Source organism: Dreissena polymorpha, chromosome 11 (assembly GCF_020536995.1).
Source record: "Dreissena polymorpha isolate Duluth1 chromosome 11, UMN_Dpol_1.0, whole genome shotgun sequence".
In the NCBI taxonomy this organism is placed as follows: domain Eukaryota; kingdom Metazoa; phylum Mollusca; class Bivalvia; order Myida; family Dreissenidae; genus Dreissena; species Dreissena polymorpha.
In genome coordinates, this window is record NC_068365.1 from 48,000,090 (window position 1) to 48,018,119 (window position 18,030).

At 36.0% G+C, this 18,030-nt stretch overlaps 1 protein-coding gene across 6 annotated transcripts in view; it reads left to right on the plus strand.

Moving 5' to 3' along the window:
* The window catches only part of LOC127851821 (coiled-coil domain-containing protein 81-like), a 50,853-nt gene that overhangs the window by 17,884 nt on the left and 14,939 nt on the right, over window positions 1–18,030 (plus strand). For 5 of the 6 annotated variants that reach the window (XM_052385741.1, XM_052385742.1, XM_052385745.1 and 2 more), the window contains 3 exons: window positions 2,574–2,708; window positions 6,282–6,326; window positions 10,769–10,937. In XM_052385741.1, the coding sequence (XP_052241701.1) occupies window positions 2,574–2,708; window positions 6,282–6,326; window positions 10,769–10,937 (349 nt within the window). The remainder of the gene's footprint in view (window positions 1–2,573; window positions 2,709–6,281; window positions 6,327–10,768; window positions 10,938–18,030) is intronic. The other variant, XM_052385744.1, reaches the window with a different exon arrangement.

Consider the following 18,030-nt stretch of genomic DNA (forward strand, 5'->3'; position numbering starts at 1 on the left):
GATATTTTAAAATCATTTGGCACATTTGTTCACCATCATGGGATGGTGTGTCGCACAAAAGAATCACGTCAATATCTCCAATGTCAAGGTCGCCACGACTAAAAATAGATTTATTTTAAAACAAACTTACAAAGGGTGTTAATTTTGTTTGTTCATTTAAAAAGTTCAGTTTGAGTTGTCTCCCTTTATCAGATTTTTTTTCACAATGAAAACCTGGTTTTGTGACAATTTTGTCCCTTGTATAAAAAATGGATTGTTTTGCAGATTATTTGGAAAAAGTGGTATGATAAACAGAAAAAACAGGTTATTGTCCCATCGTTTTGTAATATATCAGGCTTGGCACGAATAAAACAACAGCTCGGCAAGCCTCGCCGTTATATTATTCTAAGCCTCGCCTGATATATTACAAAATGACGGGACAGTAACCTGTTATTCTCTATGTATCAATAAAAAAATGCATGTGCCTATTCATTCTCTGTGACTAAGTGGGCAATATTGCATATTGCCTTCCCATCAGATGCATATTTGTGAAACATACACAAGTATAACAACAATAGCAACACAATGAATGCATATTTCATTGTTAACTACATATAATTACAATTATGATTTAGTAATTAACAAAATAGTATATGGTAAATTAAGATTATTAAGATATTATACACATGTACTAGTATATTTTATTGAACACATTGTCACAAGTTATGTATGGAAAATGAGATTTTTGATACAAATTGGTTCAAAGTTCTGTTTTTATGCCCCCGGATTCCAAAACTTTAACCTTCTTCATAACTTTTACAATATTGAACATAGCAACTTGATATTTGGCATGCATGTGTATCTCATGGAGCTGCACATTTTGAGTTGTGAAAGGTCAAGGTCATCCTTCAAGGTCAAAGGTCAAAAATAAAATATAAATCAAAGCGGCGCATTAGGGGGCATTGTGTTTCTGATAAAACGCATCTCTTGTTGTTTTTGACTGTCACTTTCAATGTTGCCCATGTTGATGTACACTAAGGTAACAAGACATGTAATTAAGAGCAAAACACAAGAACATGAACAATTTCCACTAGGTCATAATAGTTGTGAAAAAATTATGTACACTGCATCATTCTGTTTGCCAATTTGAGCAGGAAACATGAGAGTATGAGACTTGAGCATGAAACCTGTACACATGAGAGTGTTACACATTGAGCATGACAAATGTAAATTAGAGCATGATACATGTACATGAGAGCATGACACATGTACATTGAGCATTACACGTGTACATTGAGCATAACAATTTTTACATTGAGCATGACACATGTAAATTAGAGCATGATACATATACAGGAGAGCATGACACATGTACATTGAGCATGACACATGTACATTGAGCATAACACATGTACATTGAACATAACACATGTATATTGAGCATGACACATGTAAGTTTGAGCATGATACATGTATATTGAGCATGATACATGTATATTGAGCATAACACATGTACATTGAGCATGACACATGTATATTGAGCATGACACATGTACATTGAACATAACACATGTACATTGAGCATGACACATGTACATTGAGCATGACACATGTACATTGAGCATGACACATGCACATTGAGCATGACACATTTAAATTAGAGCATGGTACATGATACATGTACATGAGAGCATAACACATGTACATTGAGCATGACACATGTACATTATGTCATGGTCTATGTACATTTAAGCATGAAGCAATGTTCATTAGAGGTTTTAAAACGTGAATCCATTAAGGAAGGTCTTCAATTTAATTAAGTTTTCTAGGGGACAACAAAGGGTCAAAATGTGTACCTGAGCAATAAAGCTGTAACATAATTATGGTTAGAAAGCTTAGTATGAGTTAAATTAGAAAGTTCTGTTCTTTCCTTTGATAAAGCCCTTTTTTGTTGATATATATTTTTTATTAATATTTTTTTTTTAGATTAACCAAATGTCGCTTTAAATGTTGATATGATACTTGATATAAAAGGAAAGTAAGTGTTTACTTTTATAATTGAAGGACCATTTACAAATCAACTTAACTTTGGCAAAGAAGCAATAAATATTGTGATTGAATAATTTATAACAGATTTTTATTGTTTGTCAAGAAAGGTGTGACGACTAGATGTATTATTTATTGTTTGTTTCATCATTTGTTGGTTGGTTACAGTGTTGGATAGGCTATAGTGTGGCACAGTTCTGTAGGACGATCAGTTTTTCATTTCAGAATTAAAAGTATATACAAATTTAAATTAAGTTGAGAATTGCAATTTTTGTGGAAGTTAGGAATTTGGGGATAACAAAAAAAGATGCGAAGTACAGCAATACCAATAAGAAGTCGGAAAAATGGCTCAGGCTTCCCTTCGTCTGTGGAGGATTTCCACTTTGATCAGTCCACTTCATTTCAGCCTATTGAAAGAGTTCCCAGAATACGGTCGAGTTCTTATCAGCCAGTAACGTCAAATGGAAGTCTGACAAACATGAAGCATTCTTTTGGACCAGCGATGTCAAAATATAATAGAAGTTTGAAAAGTGTGGGTTTGATTGCAGGTCCCGATAACAATGATGTGGACACTGACGCTGCCATTCGGCACATTGAGATGGGTGGGGATGAACCGATCCTTGGACAGGCTGGCCCAGTAGACACGCTCAAGTCACTTAATATGGACACGGAACCCAGGCCAGGTATGCCTTTGTGTGATCTGTGGTGTTGTTGGTTGTTTGCAGGAAATAGACGTGAAATTTGCTATTCATATAGTTTTTAGATGATTCTTAGTATCATAGTTGTAAAAAAGATAAGCCAGGCTCTGGGAGAATGGGGCTTAATGCATGTGCATAAAGTGTGATACAAGAATACCCTTTGCAGTCGGCATTGGCTAATCAGGGACAACACTTTCTATCTCAACTGGCAGTCGGCATCGGCTAATCAGGGACAACACTTTCTATCTCAACTGGCAGTCGGCATCGGCTAATCAGGGACAACACTTTCTATCTCAACTGGCAGTCGGCATCGGCTAATCAGGGACAACACTTTCTATCTCAACTGGCAGTCGGCATCGGCTAATCAGGGACAACACTTTCTATCTCAACTGGCAGTCGGCATCGGCTAATCAGGGACAACACTTTCTATCTCAACTGGCAGTCGGCATCGGCTAATCAGGGACAACACTTTCTATCTCAACTGGCAGTCGGCATCGGCTAATCAGGGACAACACTTTCTATCTCAACTGGCAGTCGGCATCGGCTAATCAGGGACAACACTTTCTATCTCAACTGGCAGTCGGCATCGGCTAATCAGGGACAACACTTTCTATCTCAACTGGCAGTCGGCATCGGCTAATCAGGGACAACACTTTCTATCTCAACTGGCAGTCGGCATCGGCTAATCAGGGACAACACTTTCTATCTCAACTGGCAGTCGGCATCTGCTAATCAGGGACAACACTTTCTATCTCAACTGGCAGTCGGCATCGGCTAATCAGGGACAACACTTTCTATCTCAACTGGCAGTCGGCATCGGCTAATCAGGGACAACACTTTCTATCTCAACTGGCAGTCGGCATCGGCTAATCAGGGACAACACTTTCTATCTCAACTGGCAGTCGGCATCGGCTAATCAGGGACAACACTTTCTATCTCAACTGGATTTTTGCTTAGAGGAGACTTCCTTTAAATGAATAATGTCATAAAAGCCAAAAATGTCGTTCATGGATAACACGTGCAGGATGACATTTTAAGCATATGCATTAATCCCGTTATTCCCATAATACGGCCCATATCATTTGAGCTTTTTTCATCATAAATTTCACTGATACAAACGCAGATCATGTTTTGTTATAAAATCTTTCTCAAATGATGCTCAACAAACGCAGATCATGTTTTGTTATAAAATCTTTCTCAAACGATGCTCAACAAACGCAGATCATGTTTTGTTATAAAATCTTTCTCAAACGATGCTCAACAAACGCAGATCATGTTTTGTTATAAAATCTGTCTCAAACGATGCTCAACAAACGCAGATCATGTTTTGTTATAAAATCTGTCTCAAACGATGCTCAACAAACGCAGATCATGTTTTGTTATAAAATCTGTCTCAAACGATTCTCAACAAACGCAGATCATGTTTTGTTATAAAATCTGTCTCAAACCATGCTCATTACTCTTTTCTTTTAAATGTTTTGGTATTTCGGGTATGTACATATAAATCATCGATTCAAATGACATTAGCCTTTTTATCATGTTTCTGATAAATACGGCTGTTAATGCTTAATACAGAAATAAGTTTATCTTGAATAAAAGGAACTGTGTGTTGTTTAGCTTACTTAGTTGAATACCTAAGATTCTATGGACTTATTTAATTGAAACACACAAACAAATTGTACAAAAATGTCAGTCATATGACATTTAATATTCACTAGGCAATTTTCTCAACTGGTTTGTGCCTTTTTTCTCAGAGCTAGCAATCCTTAGCAGAAGTCCTGTAGTAAGTTGCATGTTTAACTGGAAAAATACTACTGTAAATGTTCATGTGTGTTGTCATTTTATATTTAAAATCATTTGGTCATATTTTTTTCACATGAATGTCCACGTCATTACAGACTATTTACAGTAGTTGATGTTCACTTTTCTACCCATGTCAGTTTCATGGCATGTGTGTGAATATTACAATTTTGTCATGTGGAGGCAAAAACAGTGCCTCTATCATATCATGTATTAAAATATGCTGTTTTGCCGAGACATGACATTTAAATTATATAAGTGCCTTGCTCTGTGAAAAGGGGGCTTATTGCATGTGCGTAAAGTGTAGTACCAGATAAGCCTGTGCAGTTCACATAGGCTAATCAGGGACAACACTTTCTGTCTAAACTTAATTTTTCCTAAAAAGAGACTTTATTTAAATGAAAAATATCATACAAGGGGAAAGTGTTGTCCCTGATTGACCTGTGCGGACTACACAGGCTAATCTGGGACAACACTTTACGCACATGTATTAAAGCCACTTTTCACAGAGCGAGGCTCATTAGTATTGTAATTATTGTTCTTTCAGAGACACAGTGCTTGCTTTGTTTCATGAGCTGTTGGACTGTTGTTTATTGTTTTTCAGAAGATGTTTTCAAATGCATGCATGTTCAATTGTTGAATTATAAATGTTTCACTGAATTTAGCAGCTTCATTATTAATACATCAGTGCTTTTCCAAGATAACTTGTTGTCACAAACTTTCACTGTTGGCTTTTTATCAGCATTAAAGGCACATCAGTTGCACATGGAACCTTTCTTTATTTGTGTAAATTTTGTATGATATTAGGGAAAGTATCAAAATCTTCCAAGCCAGCTCAAATTTTTACATTTTTGTACATGAGAAAGCAGTTGTGCCAAGTGAGATGAAGTTCATTATAAAATCAACAGTTTAGAACATATTGAAGGTTCATCATACATATTAAGTATATAACTAGCAGAAGTTATACACTTGTTTCAATTTTGTGCTGGCCTTTCAAAAATTTGATATGGTCATGCGCTTAATTTTCCCAGTCTGAGTATTTTATCTTGACTTTAGATGTTTTTTGTAGTTTTTTCCCTTTTTTCAATTAAATTATTTGTATGGTGCTGGATTTAAATTCATCAGCAACTTTGGTAAAGGACCATGACTGTACACTGAGTCTGTGTTTATTGTTCTCACTTGAGCCTCACTCTGGGACAATGGGGCTTAATGCATGTGTGTAAAGTGTCATCCCAGATTAGCATGTGCATTCCACACAGGCTTATCAGGGTGGCACTTTCCTCCAAAACTAGATTTTAGCTAAGAAGAGACGTCCTATAAACAAAGAATACCATAAAAGAGAAAAGTGTTGTCCCTGATAAGCCCGGGCATGTTTGTACAGGCTAATCTGGTACGATGCTCTATGCACATGCATCAAGCTCCAAAGCAAGGCTAATTAGTTTTTAGACGGTTAATTCATAATTATGGCAAAATATCCACTGAATGAAAATTTAAAAGCCGTAATGCTAAGGGACATCATAGGTTGTCTTGTGATTCTAAGGAGATAATCAATACCAACTTGTTACTTCAGCAGGTACAATCATATCTCTGCTAATCAGATATTCTGGAGATCTCTACAATTTATGGTCCAGTCAGTCTGATTTTCAATTGAAACCTGACAGTAGGAAAAAACATGGTTAATGCATGTGCATAAAGTATTGTCAATTTAGTGCCTTGTAACCCTAGCCTGTTCATTAAATGCATGTGATTTTCTTGTAGCTGTTTCCTATCGTTTTCTTCCTGAGTTGGCAGACTTCCCAGGATGTAAGTTTTATGTTATTGTGACCTTCTGAAGATCTCTCTGTTGTTTCCATGGTAACCATTGTTATGTGTGTTCCCATAGCGATGTGCCAACCATGTTTGCTGGTTTCACAACCTGCTTGTTGATCTGTCAGAAATAGAAACAGTGACTGTGATATTTAGGGGAATATTTAAATAGAATGTTTACCTTCTTTATCACATTAGCTCACCAATAGTAATGTTTCAACTGACCTAGTTAACTGACCTTGTATCACCTCTTGTTGCTATAGCTTCATGTTGACTTTAATTTCTTTGTGGCTGGCTGACCATCAGTTCTGTTCTTGCTTTATATGTTAATCAAAGATAATCTCCCTCTGGGAAAACTGGGCTTACCATAATGCATATGCACAAAGTGTCCTTCCAGAATGATGAGCCTGTGCGTACTGAACATGCTAATATGGGAAAACACTTTCTGCTTTTATGGTTTTTGCATCTAAAAAGAAGTCTCTTCTTAAAGAAAATCCAACGTAGGCGTTAAGTATTTTTCCTGATTAACCTGTTGTGGACTGCACAGGCTTATCTGGGATGACGCTCAAAGGCAATAGATTAAGCCATGTTTTCCCAGAGCCGGGCTCAATTTATGTTTTAACCATGCTTTTGTGGTACAGTCAATAATGCCTTCCACTCTGAACTGAGTAAGTAAAATGGATATACAAATAATTTGGCTAGTGATTTAATTATGAAAGAAGTCATTATATTGAAAGCTTTATGAGGTGTTATGTATAATATTGAAAGACTTCTGCTTGGAAGTTTTTTGTCATACAACTTAATTCCTAAAGTTCATTCTTCAATTCATAACAATAACACATCAGGTTTGCAACAAGGTAAGGAACAATATTAATTATTCGTATCTCTATTTGTACACCTGTCAGATCATTTTGATCAGCGGGGTTCCATTAATGTGCCTAGCAACAGAACTGTCTGCCATGGGGCTTTGTTTCCAAGCAATACCTGAATTATTTATCCCCCTAGAGTCATTTATATAGTTTGCACTTAATAAATAGATACTACGATTGAGTGATCTTTGGAAACTCCAATCAGGATGAAAGAAAAACTGCTGTCCTGTGTATTAACCAAATCAGCCTTGACTGTTGCTCATTCAAGCATTGGTAACTGTTAATCATATAAATGATTGCTCTTGTAAATTATTAATTTGACAAGTAAATGTTTGCCTATGTGATATTGATTGGTCTGTGAATTACTTTCTTGTGGGAATTAGATTTTTTATTGAAGTTTTTTTACCAGCAAAGTTACATTGACAATGCCATGTAAATTCTTAGCTTTTACTATTGGTCTGTGTAACGCTTAAGCATTTGTTCTTTATTTGAATGGAAAATGTTTAAAATGTGTTTTTGTACTTCGGTTGTAATAATGATAAATACTGTAAAGAACTTGAAAATGTTACATAAAAAAACAATGACATGAAGAAGTTCAAAAGCATGATAAATGTTTGCAAAGTTATCTTTTTTATGGAAGTTGATACATATTGATGGTTTTTCATAAGGAAATTAAGAAGTTGCATGAGAGAACAAAAAGGGTTGAATTTAATCTAGCCCTACATGCATTTTCAGAATTCTAGATAGCGTCATAAAACCCATAGCTGCTGTAACGCAATTGTTCTTAAAATGAAGCATTGTGTTTTATATGCTATTACATCTTTGAAATAATGTTCGTAATTGAATGCTCTGTAGCATTCGTATTTGATTACCATGTTTGACATGTAAAAAATGAATGTTCCAAGGCTAATGAAACCTTAATGAGCTTTCATACCAGTTTAACTATGGTAATCTCGATATATGTACAGGAAGTGGGAAAGGCTGATAAAACAGACTGTTAACAGACTGGTTACTTTCTCAGCATCCAATAGGAATCTTGCTTCGAGGGACTCAGGTTGCTAGGTACTTCAGTGTTCCTACATGCACAGGAGCTGGTGTATGAGATTAAAGGAAGGGAGCATGAAATTCGATTTTTAACAATTGTGAAACTTTGTTAACAAAATGAATTCATGTTATTAAAATAAAGTGGATATTTTTACAAAAAGAGGACGTTTGTATGTTCTTAAAAATATCTAAAATATTCATAATAAAATCACAATTATCTTCATTTTTTTTTTAATTTTAAAAATGAACTTAGGTTCTTTTACAAAAACATATTGTGTGATTTTTATATGGGTATTTTAGATTTCAGTGTTATAATTCCTAAAAGAGCTAATGAAGAACAACTGAACTAGTTTTTTTGTCCAATAGATCAGTGTGTCTAAATTGGAATATTTTGTTTTCGGATAAAAAAAGCCGAAAGGGTTCAAAGTGTTCAAAGATGCCTAAGTCGCGGGGAAGCGTGGATTTTGGGTCTCTGTATTTACCCATGATCAACAAGGACAGACCAATCACTGGGTTCTCTATGTACGGCACTAGGCCACCTTGGGGAATGAGTCAGTCTTGGGGTGAGCGTTACAAGATTGATGTTGTTTAACCCTTTCCCTCTCAGAAGCAAAGTGAAAATGGTTATGTGCAAACTGTATGAAATCAGAACAGCCTGCGAGTAACTTGCAGTCTGTTCAGGTTTTATACTGTTTGCTGCTCATCAGTATCTAAGGTTTGAAAATTAGCCTTAAAAACTTGAATCTAGTAAGAAAGGTCTTAAATTAAATTTAATTTTCTAAGGGACCACACATGCGTGTAAATGCATATCTAAGTGGTTAATGGATGGAATATAATTTTGTCATTAAATATATGCTTGTAAGATCCATGGATTGTGGTTGTCTTTTATGAATAGCAGGTTAAGATTATATAATTAGACAACATTTATGTATTTGAGTGCTTATGTCACTGACTTTGTTTGTCCTCATTTTCTGTGTGATTTGATACAAAATGTTTATAATCAATCAATTAATCATACACGTTTCAAGTATGTCTTGAATCATGTAAGTTACTAATGAATAAATGCTATGCCTGTATATGAATGATACACGATATTGATGTATCATTGTTTGGGGTGACAAAGTAGATTTCTGTGAAGTTTCTAAGTTATGTGAAAAAGATGAATTGGCACTGATGATTTTTCTTAATGAAACAAATAAGCCACCCTCTGTGAAAACATGGCTTAATTCATGTGCCTTAAATATGATTACTCTGTGCTGTCTGAACAGGCTACTCAGGGACGAAACTTTGAGCATAGGCTGGATTTCCACTGTAAAAGAAACTTCTTTTAAACGAAAAATTATTACCATACAAGCAGAAAGTGTCGTCCCTGATAAACCTATGCAGAGTACCGTTTGAGGCATGAAATGCTGCTTTGTTGCCAAGAAATGTCACAGGTCATGTTGCTTAAAGTATTCTTTTATGTTGTTTTCATGTTGTTATTTTATTTTGTAGTAGTGTTATGTTTTATTTTAGTCGAGTATGTAAAAGATCAATAACCAAGTTGAAATCTCATGTTTCAATAAAATCCCTTACACTATACAAAACTTTTTAATACATTCTTTTAGTTGCAAACCTTTCATTTATTATATTTGCTTTATATTTAAATCTATGTCAAAGCATTCAGGAAAAAATAATTTTGTATATGTTTATTCCATAATAATGGACCTTTACCTGTTTTGCCACTTCTATTCAAAATTGCTACCACACAGACTTGTTAACATTTTAATTTCCCTTTGTTTAATAAACTCTTCATAAGACTAAAAAAATAAGCTTGGACTTGGTTTACACTTAATTAATTTATATTTAAATGTAGTGATTGCGATTAAAACAAAAAATTCTGATACATTTTTAGATTAAATTGTTGATAGTCGTCTTAGATTGCAGCTCCATAATATCTCTAATCTACACGTCCAATTATATGGGTTCTAGATACAATATATCATCAGTGTATTGGGCTTATAAAACATGGGCATATTCACTGAATACCAATATCACTGCTTGTTTCTCATATCTGCAAAAAAACAACAACATTTGTGTATTTTCAATTGAAACAAAAAATATCAAAGTACATTAACAGTATCTGTCTTCAAATCTGAAAACATACAAACTTTGTTTATTTTCAATTAAAACAAAAATATCAATGTACATTATCAGTTTCTCTGTCATTTTTCCTATATGCAAACAGCATACCTTGTGTTATTTTAAGCTGCAGGAATAAATGAACAAATACAAAATATTAGGCATGCTCTGGGAATGCATGTGTGTAAAGTGTTATCCAAGATAAGCTTGCATCTGCACTTGTATGGAATTTTTTCTTTTAATTGAAGTCTCTTCTAAACAAAAATCCAGTTTAGGCAAAAAATGTCATCCTTGATTAGCCTGGGCAGACTGCAAAGGCTAGCCTGGGAAAAAGCTTTACGCACATGCATCCATTTTCCATAAAGGACACTCATATCATAAATTCCCTTACTCCTCCCTTAACAGATGCCAGCAAGCGCGCCTCAATTCCCGCCAGTCGTGCAGGCTCCCGGATGGCGGCCCCAATCGCTATGGCAACAGGAGTCAGTCTCCTTGACGACCTAGTGCCCTCCGCCCACACACCCAAGTCTGCCCCCAGTCAGGCCAGTCAGAGGCCCAGTCCACCACCCGCAGAGTAAGTAGCCGTGTTTACTTGTTATCAACCCTTATCCTCTCAGAAGCTAAGTGAAAATGGCTATGTGCAAACAGCATAAAACCAGAACAGCCTGTGAGTAAATCACAGTCTGTTCAGGTTTTATGCTGTTTGCTGCTCACCAGTATCTTAGGGTTGGAAATGAATGTAGTAAGAAAGGTCTTAAATGTAACGTTTTAAGGGGACTACACATACGTTTAAATATGTATCTAAGTGGTTAAGGGTAAACCCAAATGACCTTATAGCGGACAGCGTAGCTCCTGACCATTCGTGCCATTGCGTATGCTAGTCTGGAGCTATGCATATGGCATATTACCCATTTTTTTATAGTTAGCCATTCAGATATGCATTTTGACCCTTTGTAGTCCTCTAGAAAATCAAATAAAATTGAAGACCTTTCTTAATAGATTCAAGTTTTAAAGGCTTCATCTTCAACTGATACTGATGAGGGACTTATGGCATAAAACTTCAACAGTCTGCTTGATTCTCGCAGGCTGTTCTGGGTTTTATGCTGGTTGCACATAGCCATTGTCAATTTCCTCCTGAGCATTAATAATGAATTAAAACTACTTCAACTATAAAAAGAAAAGGCCTTATTTGTATTTGATCTAAAAGGACTATTGTCTGAAACTAGGTTAGCAATATTCATGATTGTCTCTATTTGGCCATTTATTTCTGACTTGTTTCTTAATCAGATAAATAGAAACAATGAAGTTGTTCACTTTTGTTAACAATATTTCCAAATTAAGTTAATATCCTGAACATGTTATGCGTCACATACATATGTACATAATGAATATTCCATTTATGTGATTAAGAGCCACTTCTCAACAGAAATTCTCTCATGAACATTAGCAGTTTAGCCAAAACAAGCCTTGATTACTTGATAGCCAAACAAATTTATAAGCTCATTTGTATAAATCTCAGAATCTGTTTCAGAATTTACAATCTTTTGCAGGGATAACATACGTTTAGTATTTCAGTAATTTTTTGGGCGCTACAAATAATCATTGAAATTTTCCCACAATTAGACCAAAATTATGAAAAAAATGACGTATACAAAGAATACATACATAACATTTAATTAACTTGATTGAAAAAGGATACAAGTAATGCTGTTTAAAATTGTGTTGTACTGATAAACAATTGTAATAATTGTTTTGATAATATTAACAATAATTATTGTTCTTCAAAACCACGGTATATCATGCTTTTTTCCAAACGCAAAATAAAAAGAAAAAAAAAAGTTTATTTTTATGAAGTGAATACTTTCAACTGTTTGTACATGAACTCTGGGACAAGTGTCAGTCAATGTTTGCTTTCTTGATCTGTGGAAAAGGATTGCATACATAGACATTTTTTAATCCAAATATTAAGCCTGTATCACCGAAAATTATCATGGGTATGCTTATTTTGTAAGATTATGCAAACATAGTTCAGTTTTATCACATGCTTTATGGAGGTTTTGGGGAATAGTATTCTAACATAATTCAATGATTATTCAAACAAATATAAACAAAATAAAGCCTTTAAAGCTTTGATAATTTACAAACCAAATATTGTTGCTTCTGTGATAAAGTTAGTTCTGTTATGTGGCATATTGTTTTCTTTTACATGCACTACAGAAAACATTTTTAAACATGGCTATTTGTATGGTATTTTCACAATTTATTTTATCTCTTAATGTTGAATTGCAAAATCTACTTATTTATAAAAATTGACAAAGCACAATGCGTACAAAGGACTTATTTTTATTTGATTCATTATGTTAAAATATATAAGACAGGTCTGCCAAATATTAGCATATGACAGTTTTTGTTCATATCCTTACAGGTTGCAACCCAGTGTTATTGGTCTTAGGAGACAAAACACTATGCAGTTCTATAACAATCATTGCATATGCTGCCCTTATAATGAACCAGTCCAAAAAATGAAGCCCAGGTGATATTATTGCACCAATCTGTCTTGCAGTGTAAGCAAAATGCACAAGTTTGAAAGCTAGGCTTACCTGGTTCGGAGACTATCATGCAGCTGACTACTATGGAATCAAAACAGAGAAATGGGAAATATTAAAAAAAAATTGTTTATATACCCCCAGTATCCGTGTGTCCGTCCGTCCGTGCAATTAATGACCGGAATTCAATTAAACTTTATGGGAAGCTTCACTATCAAGAGGAGATGTGCATATTATCAGCCGGTTCTGGTCGAATGATTTTTCACAGAGTTATGGCCCTTTGAAATTTTCCATTAACTGTGCATATAATGCAATTCTTGTCCGGGCTATTTCTCAGCAACTAACGACTGGAATTCAATGAAACTTTATGGGAAGCTAAACTACAAAGATGACATGAGCATATTATCAGCCGGTTCTCGTCGGATGATTTTTCACAGACTTATGGCCCTTTGAAATTTTCCTTTAACTGTACATATAGTGCAATTCTTGTCCGGGCGATTTCTCAGCAACTAATGACTGTAGTTCAATGAAACTTTATGGGAAGCTTCACTGCCAAGAGGAGATGTGCATATTATTGGCCGGTTCTTGTCGGATGATTTTTCACTGAGTTATGGCCCATTGAAATTTTCCATTGTACATACAGTGCAATTCTTGTCCGAGCTATTTCTCAGCAACTTATTACGGGAATTCAATGAAACTTTATGGGAAGCTTCACTACCAACAGGAGATGTGCATATTATCAGCTGGTTATGGTCTGATGATTTTGCACAGAGTTATGGCCCTTTGAAAATTTCTATAAACTGTACATATAGTGCAATTCTTGTCTGGGCTATTTCTCCCCAACTAATGACTGGAGTTTAATGAAGCTTTATGGGAAGCTTAACTACCTTGAGGAGATGCGCATGTTATTTGTGGGTTCTGGTTAGATGATTTATTTAGAGAGTTATGGCCCTTTGAAATTTTCAAGTTGCTAAACCATCCATCGTATTATTTTGTCCAAAGTTATGCTCCTCAAGACGTTTCCTTTTATCTGAATATATTGCAATATTGTGACAAAAAAAACTTTGGGGAGCATCACCCGTCTCCGACGGTTTCTTGTTTCTTCCATCCTCACAAGGTTGAACCAAGATGACGCTTCTTGTTAACATAAAAAAAGCGTCCAACATACCTATTATATATAACTTTGAATACATGACCTCATTTTACCTTGACATTTACCTACTTTTGTACTTTACTTATTCAAAAGGCCAGAATTCTTGGTTACTCAAAAATAACCTGTTGCGTCTGGCATCAATATAGCTTCTTACAAAGTTTTGGTACATATTGAATAGTGTTTTTGGACAATACCAACAAACCCACATGACCTAACTTCATTTTGACCTTGACATTGACCCACATTTTGACTTGCACTAATTTAGAAGGGCCAAATGCTTCGTGAGACCAACATTGCATGTTTCTTCTACAGTCAATACCACTTGCTACAAAGCTTTTATACTTGACATTGACATACTTTTGAACGTCAATTCATACTATTAATATGTTCTGATTTCTCTTTGCCCTGTCTTTTCCTAATGCACATTGAGTGAAATGCAGAACTATGGTTTAATTAATTTTAAAAGTTCTGGTACATTTTATAAGCTGTTTGCAATGGCTGTGGTGCACAGATTTTGCTCTTTCATTGCAAACATGTGTCATATTCACTTGTACAACAATATCAGTATTGATAATAACTATAAACATTCAGTGTTTGTTATCCCCTGCCATAGGCGGAGGGATTATTGTTTTGGCGTTGTCCATCCTTCCGTCCGTCCTTCCGTCCGTCTTTCCATCCTTCCATCGGTCCGTCCGGCACTTTTGTGTCCAGAGGCATATCTTGGAAGTGCTTTGGTGGATTTCATTGAAACTTGGTATGAGTATATATATTGATAAGAGGATGATGCATGCCAAGTGGCATTGTACACCGTCTGTTAATAACGGAGTTATGGTCCTTTGTATCTTGAAAAAATGCTTTTTTGAGTGTCAAATATAACACTTTTTTGTCCAGAATATATTGGCGGGGGATATCAATTCAATGAATTTGCTTGTTAATTCTAAATTCAGCTTCTTACAATTATTGTAATGATTTTGTATCATTTTAAATCCTTTCATCTTAGAATCAGATTTAAGTTAGTAAACGGTGGAATTATTGCAAGATACTTGTATGTGCGTGTGCGTCAGAACATGGACTATGCCCCTGTGATACGGGTTACGTAGAAACGTGAGTTATTGTGATGAAATTTGTGGATTTTAGTACAAAATTCTACAGGTTTATTATGAACACTTATGATTGCATACACCTCAAACAAGTCAAGGTAAATATAAGCGGATTAGCAGTCACGATCTTCACGTTATTCACGATACTCAACATAGAACAGTGTATGTGTTCAAAATTGGACAATTATCCCCCAGGATAACAGGATTGACCGTTAACCGTTCAGTATACGTAAACATAGTTTAAAAGTTAAAATCGGTAAGAACATAGTAAAATAACATTGTCATAGTGAACAATAGTGAACAATGGGAATCGACATCGTAACGTACAGAGTGCGCATTGGGTCGTTTGTGAACAAGGGGCATCGGCACATTTTCCACGGGACTGAAATCGATTACCGCCCATGTGTCAATTCTTCGGATATAGCATATCGTGCACTTGCAGTGAGTCTGTTTGTCATGATGTTTATGTGTTACCACCACTGCCTTGTTACTGCAGCTCATAGTGCTGTGTCGCTACCTATGCCCAACAAGGACAACTGCGGCCTTCAACAAACGGCAATGCTACAGCATCGTATATGCCTACTCCAGGGCACTTCTATATATCAAGAGACGGAGTTCGTATCTTCACCGTGTGCGATCTCCGGTTTAGTGGCAAACTATGTTGCTAATATAGCACAGCGACTGTTGTTGCTCTCCTCTGACGTTAAACTTAACCCAGGGCCAAACAATCTCGATGTGAAGCTTGATAACCTTCTACAAGCCGTAGCAGCATCAGAGCGTAGAATGTTATCAGAGATGAAACTGTCTGAAAATCGCCTAATGGACGAGTTCAACGCTATCCGCATTAACATAGCGTCCATACTTAGTGACGTCGATTTGTTAAAACACGAAAATTTGAAGATTGGCCAAGATCTCCATTCGCTTCATTCTAAACAGGCGGCCACAACAGACATTGTCGTAAGTAACGAATGTCGAGTAACAGATATTGAATCTACTTTAGAAGTCATGCAACTCGACATAGACGCCCTGCATGACCAGATCGGTAGTAAAGACGACACTATAGCAGCTCTCTCAAATGAAATAGAGGAACTCAAACGAAATCACATATCGAACAATATGCGGGTATTTGGCCTTAAGGTTGACGCGAGAAATAATCAAGATCAGTTAAAATCCATTGTTATTAACAAAGTGTTGAAAGTAGCGAATCCCGGTATAAACTGGTCCAAAGATGATATTAAATACGTGAAAGTAATTTCATCAAACGATGCTACCAAGGAAAGCCTTTTGATAGTGACCTTTCGCTTTGATGACGACAAATTATGGGTTTACGAGGGTCGTGCACTACTAAGGACCAGCTCGATCAGGGTTGGCGATGATCTGACCTTCAAACAACGTGAAACCTTGAGATCAATACATAAATTGGGTAAAACAGGCTACTTTTTTAAGGGAAAACTCCAAGTAAAAGACAAGCCTATAGAGCCCAACGATAGCCGAACGTTTAAAAGCCACACACAGCCCGCCGTCACCGATGTTCTACCTGGAACTGAACATGCCAATACCCAGATGGAAGCGCAGCAATAGGGATTAGGCCAACGCCTGTCTGGCACTAGAAACGCTCATATTTGCTGCTGGAACATTGACGGTGCTAAAACTAAACTAGAATTTAGTGACGTGGTGCAATATTTAGAATCATTTAAAATCTTTTGCTTATTAGAAACATGGGAGATTGACGATAGTCTTATGGTTAGCATTTTCCCAAACTATACATCATTCCATGTTAATGCTTTTCAATATGAAGTCAACGGTAGACCAATGGCTGGAGTCTCGGTGTTCGTCCATAACTCGTTGAAGGATTACATAAAACAAATAGCTTCCTCATGCAAATTTTTTGTTTACCTATCTATCGATAAACGGGTGTTTGCAACACCTAGACCTATTTTAGCATGTTTTGCGTATCTTCCACCCTTAGGATCACCGAGTTATAGGGACGAGAACCTCCAGGGTATTAAATTGCTTGAACAATCATTATGTAGTCTAGATGTCGACTTTGGTAACTATCATTTACTTGTCATGGGTGACCTTAATGCACGGTCTGCGAACAAAAACGATTTTATAGATAACGATGAGATTGACAGTGTCCCTTTTTTGAGAGACCAGTCGGTCATTCTTTCCAGTTTCGGCGATAAACGGACATCATGTGACAGAGTCTGCAATTCACAGGGTCGTTGCTTACTTACATTTTGCAAAGAGTTCTCATTACTTATTGTTAACGGTAGATTAGGGGAGGACAAAGGTATAGGCGACTATACGTACATGCGAAGAGCTGTTTACAAATATTAAGCATTTTTCAATTGGCGAACGAACCGAATCTTGTCACCTGCCTCTTGAGTTTGGTTTTAATATTGCTATCGATTGTCAACAAGGTAAAACTCACAATCCAAAAACCTACACCAAATATGTTCTTAACAATTTTACATTGCCAAAACTGAAGGAGAATATTACAGCTGTATTTAGTGCTGCGACTGTAAACAATGCTATATGTAAAATAAGGAATATGTCGGTTGATGTCAACGAGATGGTTTGCTCGATTGCGAGTGATATCAAACTCTGTTTACAATGCTGTGTTCATGAACGCAATTCTGATGCTTCCCTTCACCGTGCCCCGTGGTTTAATCAGGTTTGTCGCAGCCTTAAGTAGGATAAGCTTAAAGATCTCTAACAAACTTTCGCATTACTGGATCAGATGTCGATTTCAACTTGTACTTAGATTCAAAACGTCGCTTTAAAGATGTTTGTGATCAAACTAAATATCAATTTTATAACAAAAAACTCGATGACCTGGTTAAAAGTGTTAATTGTCCGAGATCA